The following is a 16,523-nucleotide window of genomic DNA, read 5'->3' as shown; positions in this document are numbered from 1 at the left end:
TCACTCTGTGTTCTGTCCCACTTAGGAACTATTTCCTTCTCCCTAAACGGGAGGCAAGACTGCCCCGCCTAACTCACAGAGTTTTTCCAAGGCTCCAATCAATGCACTGTAGGGAAAAGACAGGTACAGCTCTGCTGTTATCGTGACCAGAGTAGCTGTCCACTGAGCGATGCTGTTAAAAGAAATCCAGCTACTCCCGACTGGAAGACATCTCGGTGAATTGAAAAGGGAGCTCTCTTTACCCCAAGTCTATTTCTTTTTCATATCATTTCAAATGTGGGTGAGAGGGCGGAGGGCCAAGGGGATTTAAAGAACTTGGATGTAGATTCCACCTCCACTCCCCGCTGCTTACACTTTGTTCCTTCATTATTTCCTTCCTTCCTTCCTTCAACAAATATTTCTTGGACCCCCGTTGGATGCTGGACACCGGGCTAGGTAGTGAGAGCCACAGAAAGGAAAGGACCCGGAATGTGGTCTCAGGGAACCCTTCGTCTAGGGAACAACCAGGCTTAAAACTGCGGGACCGCGAGGTCGCGCTCGAGTGGGTGGTTTCCGAGGCCGGGGAGCCCCCGCATGGCCTCGCCTGCCGACGCCTCCCGGGGGGTTAGCCTATCGCCCCACCCCCGGGCCCCGGGGCTGCGAGTTTGGTCCGCGTCCCCATGGCAACCAGTGGCAAAGCGGCGGCCTGGCTGCTGGCCCGGAAGGTGAAGCCGTAACGGCTTCGGTGGCCACGCGGCGAGCGGGCCCGGACGGCGGGAACGTGGCGGGGACGGCGGGGCCCCTCGGGGCGGGCGGGAAGGGCGGTGCCCGGGAGTTTCTGCTCCCGGGACCTCAGACCTCTCGGGAGAGCGCGGCGCAGTGTGATGCAGGTAACCCGCCCGGCGTCCCCGGCTTCGCCCCCAGATCTTCGTCCTGGCCCCCTGGCGGGGCTCGCTCAGGAGGAGCTGGGGACCACAGCGGGTCGGCGGCTCCACGGAGGCTGGCCTTGAACCCTGCGTGGGTCTGGACAAGGAGGTCGGGGTCGGGGTCGCGGTCGGGCGACAGGTGGGGAGAGCCTGGGATACCAGAATGGTCCTTGCAGAATCCAGAGCAGAGATTCTACCTAAATTAGACGGTCTAGGTTCTAGTTGTGTGGCCCTGGGCAAGTCACCTAGCTAGTCCGTGCCTCGGTTTCTCTGATGTTAAAGTGAGGGAATTCAGAACCTGCAAAACGAATGTGTACTTCTGTCCGTCGTTCCCCATCCCTGCTCCTTACCCATCTTCTACACACACAATTCCAGGGTCTCTCTTAAATCCTTTGATTTGAGAGTGGTGAGAGCCTAGGTGTCTTCCTCCTCTTCTTTTTACCATTTTGAATGCTATTTCATTGACTTTCATTCAGTAAATCAGAGTTGAAGTCCTATTCAATTCTTTGTCCGTTTATCCTCATAGATGATTTTTCAGTTAAAATTTTGTTACTGGGAAAAACTTTTTTTTTTTTTTTTTTAATTTAGGCAAGCACTAACACCCCTATTTTGTCAAACGGGTGAACAGGTGCCCACAGAACCATTGAGAAATTGTGAATTTTCTATTTTTAGAGAATTCTTAGGCTTTTTGGCCTAAATATTCATGGTATTCATTCTAAAAAAAACCCAGAAAGGGCCAAAGAAAGAATTTACTCAAATAAAGGCAAACTTTTAGAGGATCCACAAGAAAGGAAAGTTTGCGAGCATTTAGATGGAACAACTTTTGAATAGGAATTCTGTTTTACTCACCTCATGTACTGAGCACTTTTGCAAAGTACCTGGCACCAAGCCGTTGCTCAATATACAGTGAATGAATGTTAATTTGAGTCAGTACCACATATTTCAACTCATCATTAAGCCAATTCATAAATGCGTGGGGATACGGACACACACACACACACACACACACACACACACACACACACACACACAGAGACAGACATGTGCACGTTTCTACATTTTGTAGAACCAAGAGTTACTCCATTCAGAAAATGGAGTTTGCCAGTAGCAAAACGAAATGGTTTGCCAGTAGCAAAATTTTCTTTTTTTATAGGTTACTAAATGTAAGCATTTTCGGAATCTAGACCATTTTTCTCCCATTTTTCTCAGATTAAAAATCAAGAAATTTAAACCAGATGCAGCAGTTTCTTGACATGGAGAACCAAGCCCATAATACAGTGGGGTAAGTGCTGAGAAATTTCTATTTAATAAGTTAGAACTTAACTATGTTAGAAATTCCCTGACGATACAGGAATTTTGAAATTCAGTATTAATAGAAGAATGTGCCAATTATTTTGGTGAGGAGGGTGGGGTAAATGCAAGTGACTTTAATTAAGAATCTATAGTTTGAGTCTTTCAAATTTTGACTATAGAGCTGCACACAAAAATCACCATTTTCCAACTCTTAGTGAGTTTTTAAAAATATTTTTAGGGTGATGGGTGCCCACACTGGCCCCATGTGCTCTTAGGTTTCCACAGTGAAGCAGCTACTGGCCTGCTTGCTCCTCTCTTGTTGCACCAAGTGTCTGAGCATCCCCCCACATTTGCCCTGAAAGCTGAACTCAATACTTAAACATAGCCTCAAAACAGATCTAGCTCCTCAAAACAGCAACAAGAACTGGATATTTTACCAAAACTTTCATGAAGAGATAAGGAATAGAATTTGGATAGCATTTGCCATTGTTCAGAATTAAATTCCTTCTCACAAATATCTGTCCCCACCCCTTCCCTGCCAGCAACACCACAAAGGTTTCTCTTCCTATTGTTTTATTAGCCAACTGGTCACTGGTTGACGCCAGAGCTGGGCAGGGGAGGTGGGGCAGTGTATAGGCGTGGCACTATAGTGCCTAATCTTGACTGACTGACTTTGCACTAGTCAGACCACTGCAGATGTCTCACTTTCAGTTTTTCTGCTCAGATCATGACTTTAACATCAGGCTAAAGGCAAGCTGCCCAAGTCTCTATAATAACAGCTCTCACTGTTTTAAGTCCTCCTGCACTCTCCTCCTGCCCTGTTAGGTATTGTCATTTCACAACTAAGAAAATTGAGTACATTAGTTATAGTCTAAGTTCTTGTAACAAAGAGACCCGAAAATACAATGGTTTAAATAAGACTGAAGTTCATTTCTGTTTCCTGTGCAAGCCCAGAGAGAAGCAGACCAGGACTGGTAGGGCAGCTCTGCCATCCTCACTGCATGATTTCCACCTCTGGGCCCAAAGTGATTGCTTCAGCTCCCACCATCATGACTGTGCTCCTGCCAGAGCAAAAGGGGAAGGGCAAACGGAGAGCTTAAGACCATTCCTTTTAGGAGTATGACTTTGAAGTGGCAGGCCTCATTTCTGTTCACTCCCTATTGGCCATAACTTAGTGCCAGAGCTACAGCTAGTTGCATGGAAGGTGGGGAAATGTGGTCTCTAACTGGGCAGCCACATGGCCAACTGCCAAATGCTTAGCAGTTGTATAATAAAAGGAAGAGTAACAGATATTGGTGGACAGCTAGCAGCCTCTGCCACATTGAGCTCAGAAATGTAGAAAAAAGAGAAATAAAGCAGGACCTTGCCCCAGAGTATACAACTGGTTAGTGGAGGAACTAAGATTTGAATTCAGATATGTGTGGTGCCAATCCCTGCATTCTTTGCTACATTGGAAATGGATGACAGTGAGATACAGGGAGCAGCATACCTAGTATCCGTAGGAGAGCCAGGGTAGGATTCTGGATTGAGCAGGTGTTAGGTCCGTGGTGTGACAATAGCACAGAGGGCTAAGATGCAGACTGAAGGTCTCCAACCTAAGGATGGGTACCAGATATCACTTCACGCCTGCAAATCTGAGGCCTTGGAGACTGATATTTCTCTTCATTCATTCTTTGGGGGGGGGGGGGGGGAGTATGGAATACTGAATGTTTGCCAGGCATAACACTAAGCTCTATGGTTTATACAAAGATCATTAAGAAACAGACCTTTAAGAATTTAGAATTTAGTAGGCAACCATAGAGTTTATTTGGGTGCAACATAGTTAGAAACCAGAAGTGAATGAGAATTACTGGAGATTTACATGAGGAACTACTCCACTCCTCACAGCAGACATGGGACCAGACGTCATCTACCATGGTCTCCAAAGCATGGAGAACCAGGTTGGCTTTGCCTCTGTCCCCCATGCTGTTGAGAAATACATAAAAATCTAGTTCATGAAGACAGTCAAACCTCATTCATCAGGGACTTGTTATATACTTATCAAACCATGTCACCTACATACACAGTAATGTTTTGTAGAGCAACTTTCATTTAACAAACATTTATGTAGAGTCTACTAAGAGCCAGTCATCGGTCAAAGCACCAGGAAGGTAGCAACGAACAAAATAGAGACCACTGCTCCAAGGCGCGTACATATTAGTGGGAGAGACAGTGGGAGATAGAAACATGTTTCATACAGTGATTTAAAGAAAACAGAGCAGGCTAAGGAGGAGAGGAATAGAATGTGAATGGGGTGGTCAAACAAGGATTCCCTGGGAAGGTGCCATTTGAGCAAAGATTATTTCTGGGTCAACAGAGTTCCAGGGAGCAGGAACAGAATGTGTAAAGGCCTAAGGTGGGGGAAGCTTTTACACAGATCATTTATAATGTGGGTGAATCATTATTCTCTGACATGTGGATTATAACAGGGTTTGATTTTAATTTATCCATGATTTCTCAATTATAGGTGTTTGTATTTGTGCCATAATAATCAACATAAACTCCTTCTAATCGAAACAGTCATACTTAAGTGAGTCTGTCCTTTTTATTTGTTTTTAGAGTGTGTGCCCAGAACATAATTAAAAATGAATAAGTGATCTATTTTTATTGGCCTTTTAAAGAGAACCAGGTCTAGATATTGCTTTGTTTTTGTTTGCTTATTCATGAATTTCTACTCATTATTTTGTCCTTTCATGATTTATTTTACTTATCTTGTTCTTCTGATGTTTGAGTTGAAAAATATGGTCCAGTTATTTTCGTGATTCCTGGATTTCATAATTTCTTTAAGTAATAAAAGCATTAAAGCTAAAGTTCCTCCTGAACACAGCTTTGCTGGGGACCATAGAATTAGAGTTCCCTCTGTCATTTTCTAAATAGCCTCGTATTTCAATTTTGACTTGCGCTTTGACTCGAGGGATATTTAGGAGATGTAACTTCAGGGTGGGGAGGTAATTCTTTTTGTTTTTACTTTCTGATCCCCTTACCACCGTGGTCAAAGAATATGGCCAAGGGGATACTTCAGTTTCATTAATATTATTGTGATCTAGTGGATGACCAACATCTATAAATGTTCTTTTGGGCATTTGAAAACAAATGTATGTTCTCTATTGGTTAAGTAAAAAGGTTAAAAAAGTTATGTGTATATAATCAAACCTTTAATTATTATTATTGTGTTTAAATTATGTTTTTCAAATCCATTGTGGCTTTACTTTTGTCTATTTGATTTGTCAAATTTTTAAAAAGGTCTTTACTGTAATTGTGGTTTTGCCCAGTTCTTGTATTTCAGTTTTTGTTTTACATTTTTCAGTATTCTGTTGCTCAAAGTATTGAGACTCATGGATGCTATATCTTCTTGGTATATTATGTGATTTAGCATTATAAAATATCTCACAAGTATAAGTTAAGGTTTCTTTGTTTATGTTCTACTTTGCCTGGTACTAATATTGCCATCTCTGCTTTCTTTTTAATTTACTTTAGTCTGTAATATACTTGTTCATCCCCTTATTTTCAGGCTTTGTTTTTATATCCCTGTATTTTCACTCTTTTTTAAATATCATATTGTGTCTCTTGTAAATAGCCTATGGTTAGATTAAAATATATATACCTCAATTGGAGAATCTTTGCCATTAAAAGATCATCAATCTGATCATTAATAGGCCAATACAATCATTAATATGTTAACATTTGATTCCTTTTGCTTTCCCAACATTTGCTACTTTGATTTAGTTTTCTTTTTCTTCTTTTTCTCTTAGAAGTTCTACATCCTATTTTATAAGTTGTTAATTTACATTTTTCACAAGCATTTTAAATTTGGATTTCTCTTTTGGCACCCTGAATTTTAACTGTGACTTTGACCTCCCTCAACCCTAATAAGACTTAACCTTAGCCTTTCCGCCCCATCCCCTTATCCCACCTCCAAAAAATAATCTGGGTTTTTAGTTCCTGGTTGCTATTAATTTACATATAAATCATTACATACAGCATAATGTTAATTATTATTTATTCCTCTTTTATTTTGACTCCTTTTTAACACTGTAAGTTTGTTTGTACTGATTATTACTGTTATTTGTATACAAAATCTTCCTTGTTCTTGATTTTTTAAAAAAATTCTTAAATTCATTTTTAATTTGACTAAAGTATTTCTTTAGGTAATCTTTTCATAAAAGGGAACATGACTAGTATACTTTATAACTTTTTACATGTCCATATGTCTTATTTTTACTTTCATACAAAAACTCTGTAACGTTACTCTCATAGTCTTGAAGAAGTTTGTGTTGGAAAGGCCAATGACAATCTACTCTCCCTCTCTCTCTCTTTCTCTCTCTCCATCTCACTTTCTCTTTCTCTCTCCCTCTCTCTCTTTCTCTTTCTCTCTCCATCTCTCTCTTTCTCTTTCTCTATCTCTCTATTTCTCTTTCTCTCTCCATCTCTCTCTTTCTCTTTCTCTCTCCATCTCTCTCTTTCTCTTTCTCTCTCTGTCTCTCTATTTCTCTTTCTCTCTCCCTCTCTCTCTTTCTCTTTCTCTCTCCCTCTCTTTCTCTTTCTCTCTTCCTCTCTCTCTTTCTGTTTCTCCATCTCTCTCTTTCTCTCTCCGTCTCTCTTTCTCTTTCTCTCTCCATCTTTCTCTTTCTCTTTCTCTCTCCCTCTCTCTCTCTCAGAGTTGTTGTTGTTGTTTTAATTTCTTTCTTTTTAATGTCTGGAGGTTTATATGTTTCTTTTTATCCTTGGAATTTACAAATTTACTAGGGTAACTTTCTAGGTATGGATCCTTTCTCCATAATTCTTCACAGCATTTGGTGAACACCTTTACTCAAAAGATTCAAATCTCTTCAGCTCTTTGAAATTTTCTTCTATTTCTTTGTTTAATAAGTCTCCACTGTCTTCTTTCAGTCTCATCTCCTAGAACACCTATATCTTTTTCTTTTCTCTCATAACTTCCATCATTCTTTTTTGCTCTATTTGCTGGAGGAATTTCTTGAGTTTTCTAATTTTTATTCCAGCAATGATTATATTCTGTTTCTTTTTTTACTGCCTCTATTGAGATCATTAGTATTGGCAACCATGTTTTTATTTCCAAGAACTTCTTTTTTGTATGTTTATTTGGTTATTCCTTTTACATTCTAAATCACTTTTATTTTTTTAAGTGTGTTTTTCCAGGACCCATCAGCTCCAAGTCAAGTAGTTGTTTCAATCTAGTTGTGGAGGGCGCAGCTCACGGTGGCCCCTGTGGGGATCGAACTGGCAACCTTGTTGTTAAGAGCACTGTGCTCTAACCAACTGAGCTAACCGGCTGCCCCTCTAAATCACTTTTTAGTCAATGCAATATACCCTAGACTCATTAAAAATATGAATAAGAATTGTTTGAAATTATCTTGATTCTTATATCAACTTCTTTACAGTCATTTTGTGGGTGCGGCTCTGGTGTTTCTCCACATCCTTCAATTTGTGCCTCTCCCCAAACCCTAAAAACTGCTTTCTCCTAGCCCCACCTTTCTTTCTCCTAGCCTCAGCTACTCTAACAGAGAATTCAAACAGGTTTTCCAGAGAAATCTGTCCACCAACTACAATGCAGCTGCAACTCCCTGAGGGCTCAGCATAGCCACCAGCCAATCAATATATTTAAGACTATTAAAGCTTATATTTAATAAACTTATCTCTGAAGGTCATTTCTAAATAACAATTCCACAAATTCATTGAGCAATGCTGAGGTCAATGAAACATACATAAAGTCCCGAAATATATGAATTCTGGAGTGCTGTTTTTAAAAATGTCATTTTCCTTGTAGAGGTGGATGAACATATGGATTATTTCTTTCAAATATCTTTTCTACTTGAAAAAGAACAGTTAGTTGCACGGTTACACAGTTTAAAAAGTCATTTGGTTCTTTATCGGTTACCAAAAAACAGCAATCTCCTGTTCCCTCCTTAGTTTTCCACTCCCCAGTGGCATTTGATTTTTGGCTAATTCTTTTGGTGTTTACCTCCATATCTCTAAATAACATGCTTATATTGCTACTTCTCAATTTTTCAGTTTTAGACATTGTCTACTGATGTACACAATGGTTTTCATGCTCCCACCACATACACACACACGCGTACACACACACACAGTCACACACAGTCACACACAGTCCCACTTCCTATTCCTCCGTTCTCCCAGTACACCATGATTTTGGTTGGATCAATATTCTGTTTGCCTTGCTATGACGTTATAAATGCTCTTCACCTCTGAGCCATATAGTTGTATACTGTTATTACTTCTTTTTTTTTTTTTTCTGTACGTTTGTTTTGGCTGGAGTTAATAACTCTAGTATCTTAATTATAACATTTTTGAAGTTTTCTTCTTTTTGCATAATTTTCTCCAATAAATGTCTTTGTTTGTATTTGACCTAGTTGTGTGAACTGCTTTCTTCAAATGGCTGTGATGCCTGACTACTTGCTCCTATTTAAGGAAGAGTGGTAGAGTGAGTTGAAAGCTGACAGGAAGCTCCAGTGTACATGGCGGGACTCATTGGCGGGGTCTCCACAATGTGGTCATCAGTCTAGTCTCTTTCAGTTTTCAGTCTCAGGCTGATCAGAGCCAGAGAACAGTCTTTTAAATTCTCCTGCTTGGAAAGTATAAGTTGGGCAGCTAGCATTTACCCCCTACTTCCAGAAATACCTATTTGTGTTGTTTCTTGGCTTTCTCCACTGTTAGCTCCCATTACTTTTGTTCATGTAGGATTCACCTTATAGGTTAAAAATCTCCCTTTGCTTTATTTTAGTAGGATTTTTGGAAGGGAATGAAATGTGTATTTTCATCCATCTTTTACCAACTCTCATTTTTCTCTACTGAACCATTTACTCTACTTTTTATTCTGTGACTTATATCTTAGCCATTGATCTCATTCAGAGAAACTTGTCAAATCCTTCCTAAAAATCGAGGTACTGCCACAACATCTGCCATTTTTATTATCTGCCATGAAAGTCATATTTTCAAAGAACGAAGGCAGATGAACCAAAGCATAACTGCTCACATCTAAAACCAGAAAAAGCCTTTAAAGCAGTACTCCACTATGTGTGCATCTTTCTTAACCTTTAAAGTGTTCTTTCACTCTGAGATATATTAATTGATAATCACAACTTTACTTCCCAGTTTCTAATGAGTTAAATACAGGTTTAATTCGAGTTTGTAAAAAATTCTAACGTAAGTCAACATATTGGTAGTTTAATAAATCATTGTAAAGTATTCTTTTTGCACACTGAAAATTCTTTTTAATTTGATTGATTCTCTTGCCTTCTGAATGGCCCAGACTATACCCCATCGTTCTCCTTCCACCACACTTTATCCCCACCCACCCACACAAACTCCTCTCCAGTGTAATCAAATTTGACAAGTTCTAGTTTCTTGTTTAGCTGTAGAGGAAGCAAAGCAAAGTAGACCTGGGGTAAAATCCTGATTTGTCAAACTTTGAAGGTAGATCCTGGAATGTTAGAATAGTGCTGAGTTATTATAGGAATTCAATGAGTGGTTTTGATTTTGAAAGGGTGTAAGGAAATTAATAAGGAAGGGAGTAGGGAGAGAGAGAAGTAGGGAGAGAAAGAGGAAGGAAGGAAGCAAGCAAAGCAAGGGAAAGATTCCTTTGAGAGACTAATGAAGCTGTTCACTGGAAATCAGGCCAAGTGCCTTGAAGTGGTTAAGGGTGAGGGATGTTTAGGACACTGATAGCAAGTGCTGTGGTCCTCTTTTAAATAGCTTCATGACAACTTCCATTACATTTCACACACCAGATTATGTTCTATGGCCACGCCTATGCCAAGCCCAGGGGAGACTGGGAACTGTACTTGTGTCTTTCACTAGAGACATTTCCACTCCAAATCACATCAGAGCTCTGTTAGTATGGAAGAAAGGATGGATGGATATTGGGCAGGCAACTAGCCACAAAGGAGATAAGAATAAGGTATAGATTTGGAAATTATCAGAACAAGTTGGCAGTAGAAGTTTCATTAGAAATTTCCAGTATTCAGGAAACAGTATATTTCTCAGTTTTCTAGCAGTGGAAAAACAGATTTTTTCAATGTTTGCCTAATTTTTCACTATCAGGATCCAGTGTAAGAGCTGGCTCTAGTTTTAAATAGAAAAGGGTAAAATGACTATCCTCACGTGTACTAACACTGCAGTCTCTCATCACATAGACCTTTTGGAAAGAGGGAATTTTAATTATCTTAGCAGTTGGCTTATAGACTCCAAGCTAATGCATGTGTAGATAAACATTTGTTTATTACTAATTGTATCATATGTTTACATGTATTAATATGAAACAATATTCCATATATATGTTTATGAGGATAGTGAAGTTACTTACACTTCTAGATAATTATAAAAATTACCCTAAAGATTATTACATATTAGTGCCTGCTTATATTTTACTGTCTTCTTACCTTATTCAATCTGTGAACCAAGATCTAACTCAGAATGTGAATAGTTACTATAGGAAAAGCTTCAAGAAAAACTTTATCTTAATGTAGGTATTTTAACAGATCTTCGATTATTTTTAGAACATAAAAAATGAAATTTCAAATTTGTATGCACCTAGAATTCCGATAAAATATTAATAGGGACTTTGAAGCTATCACATTGCATTTCATGTCTATAAATGTCTTCCTTTGATGATGATGATGAAGGCTTTAGATAAAGGCCTTTGTAAGTACATTTAAGCATGCTTTTGTGGTATGGAGGGATTTATATTCTCCTCCACATCCCAACATTAAACTTATTGCAAATGGGAGAGAAGAATGTACTGAATATGAGCCATCACCTCAAATATGCAGTAAAAATAGATGTTGTAATGCTGCCAAGTCAGCAAACACTAATGAAAAGCTATTTTTAGCTATAATTGAATAATTAATTTTGAACAAGGGAAACCATGAAACTGTGACCTAAAAGTCATAAAATGATAAATCTTTCACTTTACTGTTTTAGGAGACAACTGATTAAAGAGTAAGCTGATATCAGATATCTCTAAAAAAGTGGTTCTAGGCCTTCTCTTGGAGTCTCTCCCATTTGATTCTATTTATGTTTCTGGTGTGATACAGTATTTGGTTTGCGGAATAGGGTCTGTGAACCACCATGGAAAAGTTAAATTACATTTAGCATCGCTAAATATATAGTAATACAACTAAGACAAACATACAGTCATACATTTTAGAATGAGTTTCATTAAAATATTTTGAAAAAGGCCTAAAATGATTGCTAATCAGCCTTCCGGAAATTCATTTTCTTAGACTTTTTCATGTTGCATGATAGTCTCTTCTTTCGCTTTTCTCTATGCTTCCCTTCCTTTCTCCCTCCCCTTTCTCCAAGATGACTTATATTTGTCTTTTAAGTCACCCCTTCACTCTCCAATGCTGAACCCATCTCTATTGAGATGTCTCTTATGTCCCAAACCAAACTCACTCGTTTTTTGCTTTTTTTTCCTTACAGATCTGTTTATCCACTTCTATCTTCCAGATTGTTGATGGGCAGGCTGACCCTACATCCCAGTTTGCCGGGAACAATCACTGTTTACACCTGTTGTCCTGGCATAATTATTATTAGCGGCCCCTTCACCTTCAAAATTGTCCTACTTTGGATAACATATCACCATATGGTCACCACAACTACCTGTCTGAGAAGGTCTGCCCTTAAGAATCACCACATACGCCCATTTGTTAAAGGACTCTGGAGTAGCATATATGTCCATGTATCTTACTCCAGCTCTTTTTACTCTGAATGACCCTCCACAGTCCATTTCCCTGTCTACTTCCAACATACTCGATACTACTACCTCCATTTATGTCGTAAATTTTCTATTTTGCTCTCTCTTCATGTCCAAATTTGAAATCCAGATATTTTGACCGTAGGATCACCAGACAGGTATCTCACTCTGAAAGTCTCAGTGTTCTCCCTCTCTTCTGGTTTAACGCACTTTGACCTCTAGCCTGACCTCATGACCCTTCTGTTGTGATTGCTCCCAAGGATAAGCCAAATAGTAAGGGATGTAGTGGGCGTGTCTTAGTAATATGTCAGACACAATCCACCAGGTCCCAAAACCTGGAAGACTCAGTGGATCTTTTCTTGTTGTTCTTTAGCTCCTCAGTCAACTTTCTAAAATTGGAATAATAATACCTATTTGATGCGATGGTGTGAGGAGCCACAGGAGGAAGTACAGGAAAGTAATTAGCATAGTGTTAGCCAGCATTTGACCAAAGAAAGGAATATCAATAATGTTAGTGCCCAGCTCTGTGAGGCGGCTAGAAAAAGCCTTTGCATTTTATTTTAAAGTTCACTAGACTGAGAAGCAAATATTGACACTGCTGAGACAGCTGCTGCTATTAATTATCTCTTAAAACTTAAGAAGGGAAGACATACTAGAAGATTGGACAATTGAATTTCGAAAGGGGATATTAAATTTGGAAAAAAAAACTGAGTTTGATGTCAAAATAAGTTTGACTAGATTATGGGTGGTTTGTGAGCATCCGGAAGAGGAAGCAGTGGCCACCGGGACGCAGCAGGGAGGCGCCCTGACCACTGCATGTTAGACCAGCCTTGGTTCGCGGGGCCAGTATGCTGGTGCACCAGGGAACGTACAGAAAGAGTGGTATTGGGGCCTTGTCATGATATTTTACAGGGCTTTTCATGACATTTCTGTGGGGGCAAAAAAGAAAAAATATTGTAAGGTTAATTAAGTGGATTAGCATCTGATTATCAGAAAAGAAACAATCAATGGACCCCTGTAACACTCTAGGGCTTGGTAGTAGAATGCCATAAGGCTCTGTCCTCCATCCTGCCCTTCATGACATTTTACAACCCCTTGTATGAAAAAAACCATATATATTATGTAAAACAAGTACTGCTTATCAAATCGGCAGCTTACACAAACCTGAGAGATCCACTGAATATGAGCTCCGACAGAACCAGTATCCCAAAATAGAAGCTCAGATGTTACCTCCTTGAGGAAGGCTTCTGTTACAGCCCATCCTGTCCGAGTCTATATTCAGTACCCCTCCTCTCTGCTCCCCAGAGACCTGCGTGTATTCCACAGCCTCTCATTGCACCTGCCTACCTGCCTCGCAAGTCTCTCTCTACGCACAGGCACTTGGCCTTGTGTCTCCTGTCTTTCCAGTTCTCCACACAGCACACAGCAGTCGCTTAAAGAGTGTTTGCTTCATTAAAGGACAACTGATGGCAGCCCACACTGAAAGGCTGAAACTGTCAAGCTGAAATGTGAAGCCCTGCCCTTGGAGCACCCCCAAACACCTAACGCACAAGATAGTGACTAGGGGGCTTTACTCATAGCATGTAGGAAAAAGAAATAAGATGCTTAGACCAGAATAAACTCACCTTGAAACGGTGTGATAGCACTGCTTTGCCTTCCCCCCTCCCCAATTCAAAGTTAAGGCGATCTTTATCTGCTTGAATAAAAGTATAAAGCACCTAAAACAAAGGATGTGAGAGTTCCTCTGCAAGCTGATTAGGCCATACCTACGGTGTTCAATATTAAAATTCTGAGTGGTACATTTCAAGGAGGAAATCAACAAACAGGAACTTGTACAGAGGAGAGCCATCAGGGTTACGAAGGGTCTGAAAATCTTGCCATAGTCATGCATTTTTTCATCCATTCAACAAATGTATATTAAGTATCTAGTGTTTTCCAGGCAATATACTAGGTAGTGAGTGGTAGAGAGAAAAAAAAGGCTCTATGAGCAACTGAAGGAAATACAGATGCTTGTGGAAATAAACAAAGACCACCCCAATGAGAAAAATTAAAGCCTATTTATTCAGAGCTGGCTATAGCAAGGGAGTCAGCAACCATCACTTGCATCTTGCAGAGGCACAGGCAGGAAGAAGAGTGGAAAAGCTCTGTAGGGAACAGAAGACATGGCTTCAGGTGTGCTCTAATTGGAGGCTGTTGGCACAGAGAAGCTGGAGGTAGGCTGACTACTAGACGCGGGGCATTCTGTGTGATTAATTTGGAGAACATATTTGGCTTTCTCCAGTTGGTCCTAAGTTGGAAGTAGAGGTCAAAATTAAGGAAGCTATCAGTCATTGAGCAAGTTCCTGACCATTCTAGTACTATTCTGTAGAGGTTATAGGTCAGTTTATTATCGTGTATTCTGGCTACTGTCTGTCTGTATGTTCAGTCTCCAATATTGAACACTGGGAAGAGAGACTGAAAAGAATCTAAAGGTACACTGATAACTGTATTCGATATATTGGTAACTGTAGTCAAGTACTTTTAAGGTCGACTGTATTGAAAAAACATTTGTTCTGAATGGTCCTAATGGATCGAATTAAGTCCAATAGATGAAAAACTTTTTCAATATAAGTAAGAACTTTTAAAAACTCACTGCTATCTAGATGCAATCTCAGACAGTGGTTACCTGCTAAAGGAAGAATTCAGACCTAGGCTGGATGACCTCACGGCAGTGATAATGCAAAACAGATCACAAACCTTGACATGCACCAGAATCACTTGGTATGTTTGTTACTGATGCAGAATCTTGGGCTCTGTCCTAGATCAGTGTGGTATAATAGATGATTCTCTTAAGAAATATCTGTGGAAGATATGCAGACACTGGATGGGGAGTTGCACTAGATGACTTATAAAAGTCCTTCCACCCCAAGAGTCTAATATCCTAACTTTTGGATCGCGCAGTCATAATGAAGAAATGAACCATTCATTCATTTATTTAACAATATTGATTGTGTAGCTTACATTACACCACACTCTACTTTAGGCTTATATTTTAATTCTATTAGCATGGTGCATTCCTGCATGCCAAGAAGATAGTGATGAAAAGAACTCATTTGTTCATTTTTCAAAGATTTATTGAGCTTTTAATATATGCTGGGGCACTGTGCTAAGCTGTGGTGTAATAGTCACGAACCAGACTGATAGAGTCCTTTTCTTTCAGATGTTACACTAGCAGAAAAAATAGACAAAATGCATTTACAGTAAAGGGTAAATCCTGTTGTTATAAAAAAGGAAATGGTATAAAAACTATTCCTTTTTTTAATTAAAGTTTATTGGGGTGACAATTGTTAGTAAAGTCACATAGATTTCAGGTGTACAATTCTGTAATACATGATCTATATGTCACATTGTGTGTATACTATTCTGCCATAAGAAAAGATGAAATAGTACCATTTGTGACAATGTGGATGGATCTTGAGATTATTATGCTAAGCGAAATAAGTCAGACAGAAAAAGTCGAGAACCATATGATTTCACTAATACGTGGTATATAAAACTGTAAACAAAAGAACATGACAAAGAAATGAAAACTATTCTTTTTGTTCTGTTGTTTTTGCGCACATCAAAACTCCCATTATTAATAGAATTCAATCGAGTTATTTATAGAGGAGTTAGTACTTCTTTTCCTCAGATTTGTTTTAGTTTTTAAGTAAAAACTGAGAGCCTTTGGGCCTTAGCTCAGGAATGCCAGAAGACTTCAGAATGGCACTTTGTACTTAAAACCTCTCTGCTGTTGAATAAACCCTTCAAGAGGACATCCCTTGTTCAGGTTGACTCTGGGTATTTTAGAAAGTGATTCTGAAAATTCTGAATTCTTTGGGTTTTAATACCTATTTCTAACCCTATTGTAATGGAGCTAATTTGTACTATATATTTCAAGCAAGTTCTTATTCAAAACACCGTGTCTTCTGCTGTGTGATATACAGAAAGGAGCTTAAGATGGGAAGCAGCTGCTTACAATCTAGTTCTGGCTCTTCCACTGATTAGTGTATGACTTTGAACTCAGTGGGCTGCAGTTTTTCAAAATGCTAAATGATCCTTAATTAGCCCTAAAGTTCCGGTTTTGCGAAACTAAATGAAAGAAAAGTCATTCTGCACCTGCCTCTCCTCCTGCCTTCCTCCCAGCTACACAAATATATTAGAAACTCCATCCCCATCATTGAATGGGTACTGATATCACTTGCTTTTCTAATCTGGACATGTGTCTGCTCCTTAGGCTGCATCCTGCGCCTTCAACATCATCTGCTTATCCAGTCTGAATGACTGAACTGTGCCAGGTCCCTGGAGAATGCCTCAGTTTCTCTGAAGGAGAACACAGCGCTGGGAGTACCCAGCAATCTCTCTTCTCACTTCTCTCAGTCTCTATAATTCTAGCTATTACCAAGGGTTTTGTTTCAAACGCAACAGACCCTCAGAGGCCCACGACACTGCCACCTAACTGACTAATAGTATCCCCATTGTCTAAAGACTGACATTATCTGCCCATAACTGCCTGATCAGATTCCTTTCAA

At 39.5% G+C, this 16,523-nt stretch overlaps 1 protein-coding gene across 1 annotated transcript in view; it reads left to right on the top strand.

The window, feature by feature from the left end:
• Positions 1-720: 720 nt before the first annotated feature.
• The window catches only part of DEUP1 (deuterosome assembly protein 1), a 69,289-nt gene continuing 53,486 nt past the window's right edge, over positions 721-16,523 (top strand). Inside the window, exons 1-2 of the mRNA XM_019737506.3 lie at positions 721-869; positions 2,115-2,187. Coding sequence (XP_019593065.2) covers positions 2,141-2,187 — 47 coding nt within the window. The 5' untranslated portion in view covers positions 721-869; positions 2,115-2,140. The remainder of the gene's footprint in view (positions 870-2,114; positions 2,188-16,523) is intronic.

The sequence above is a fragment of the Rhinolophus sinicus genome, chromosome 14 (assembly GCF_057876585.1).
Source record: "Rhinolophus sinicus isolate RSI-liver-muscle chromosome 14, RSI-T2T, whole genome shotgun sequence".
NCBI classification, from domain to species: Eukaryota; Metazoa; Chordata; class Mammalia; order Chiroptera; family Rhinolophidae; genus Rhinolophus; species Rhinolophus sinicus.
This window is presented reverse-complemented; position numbering and strand designations above follow the sequence as displayed.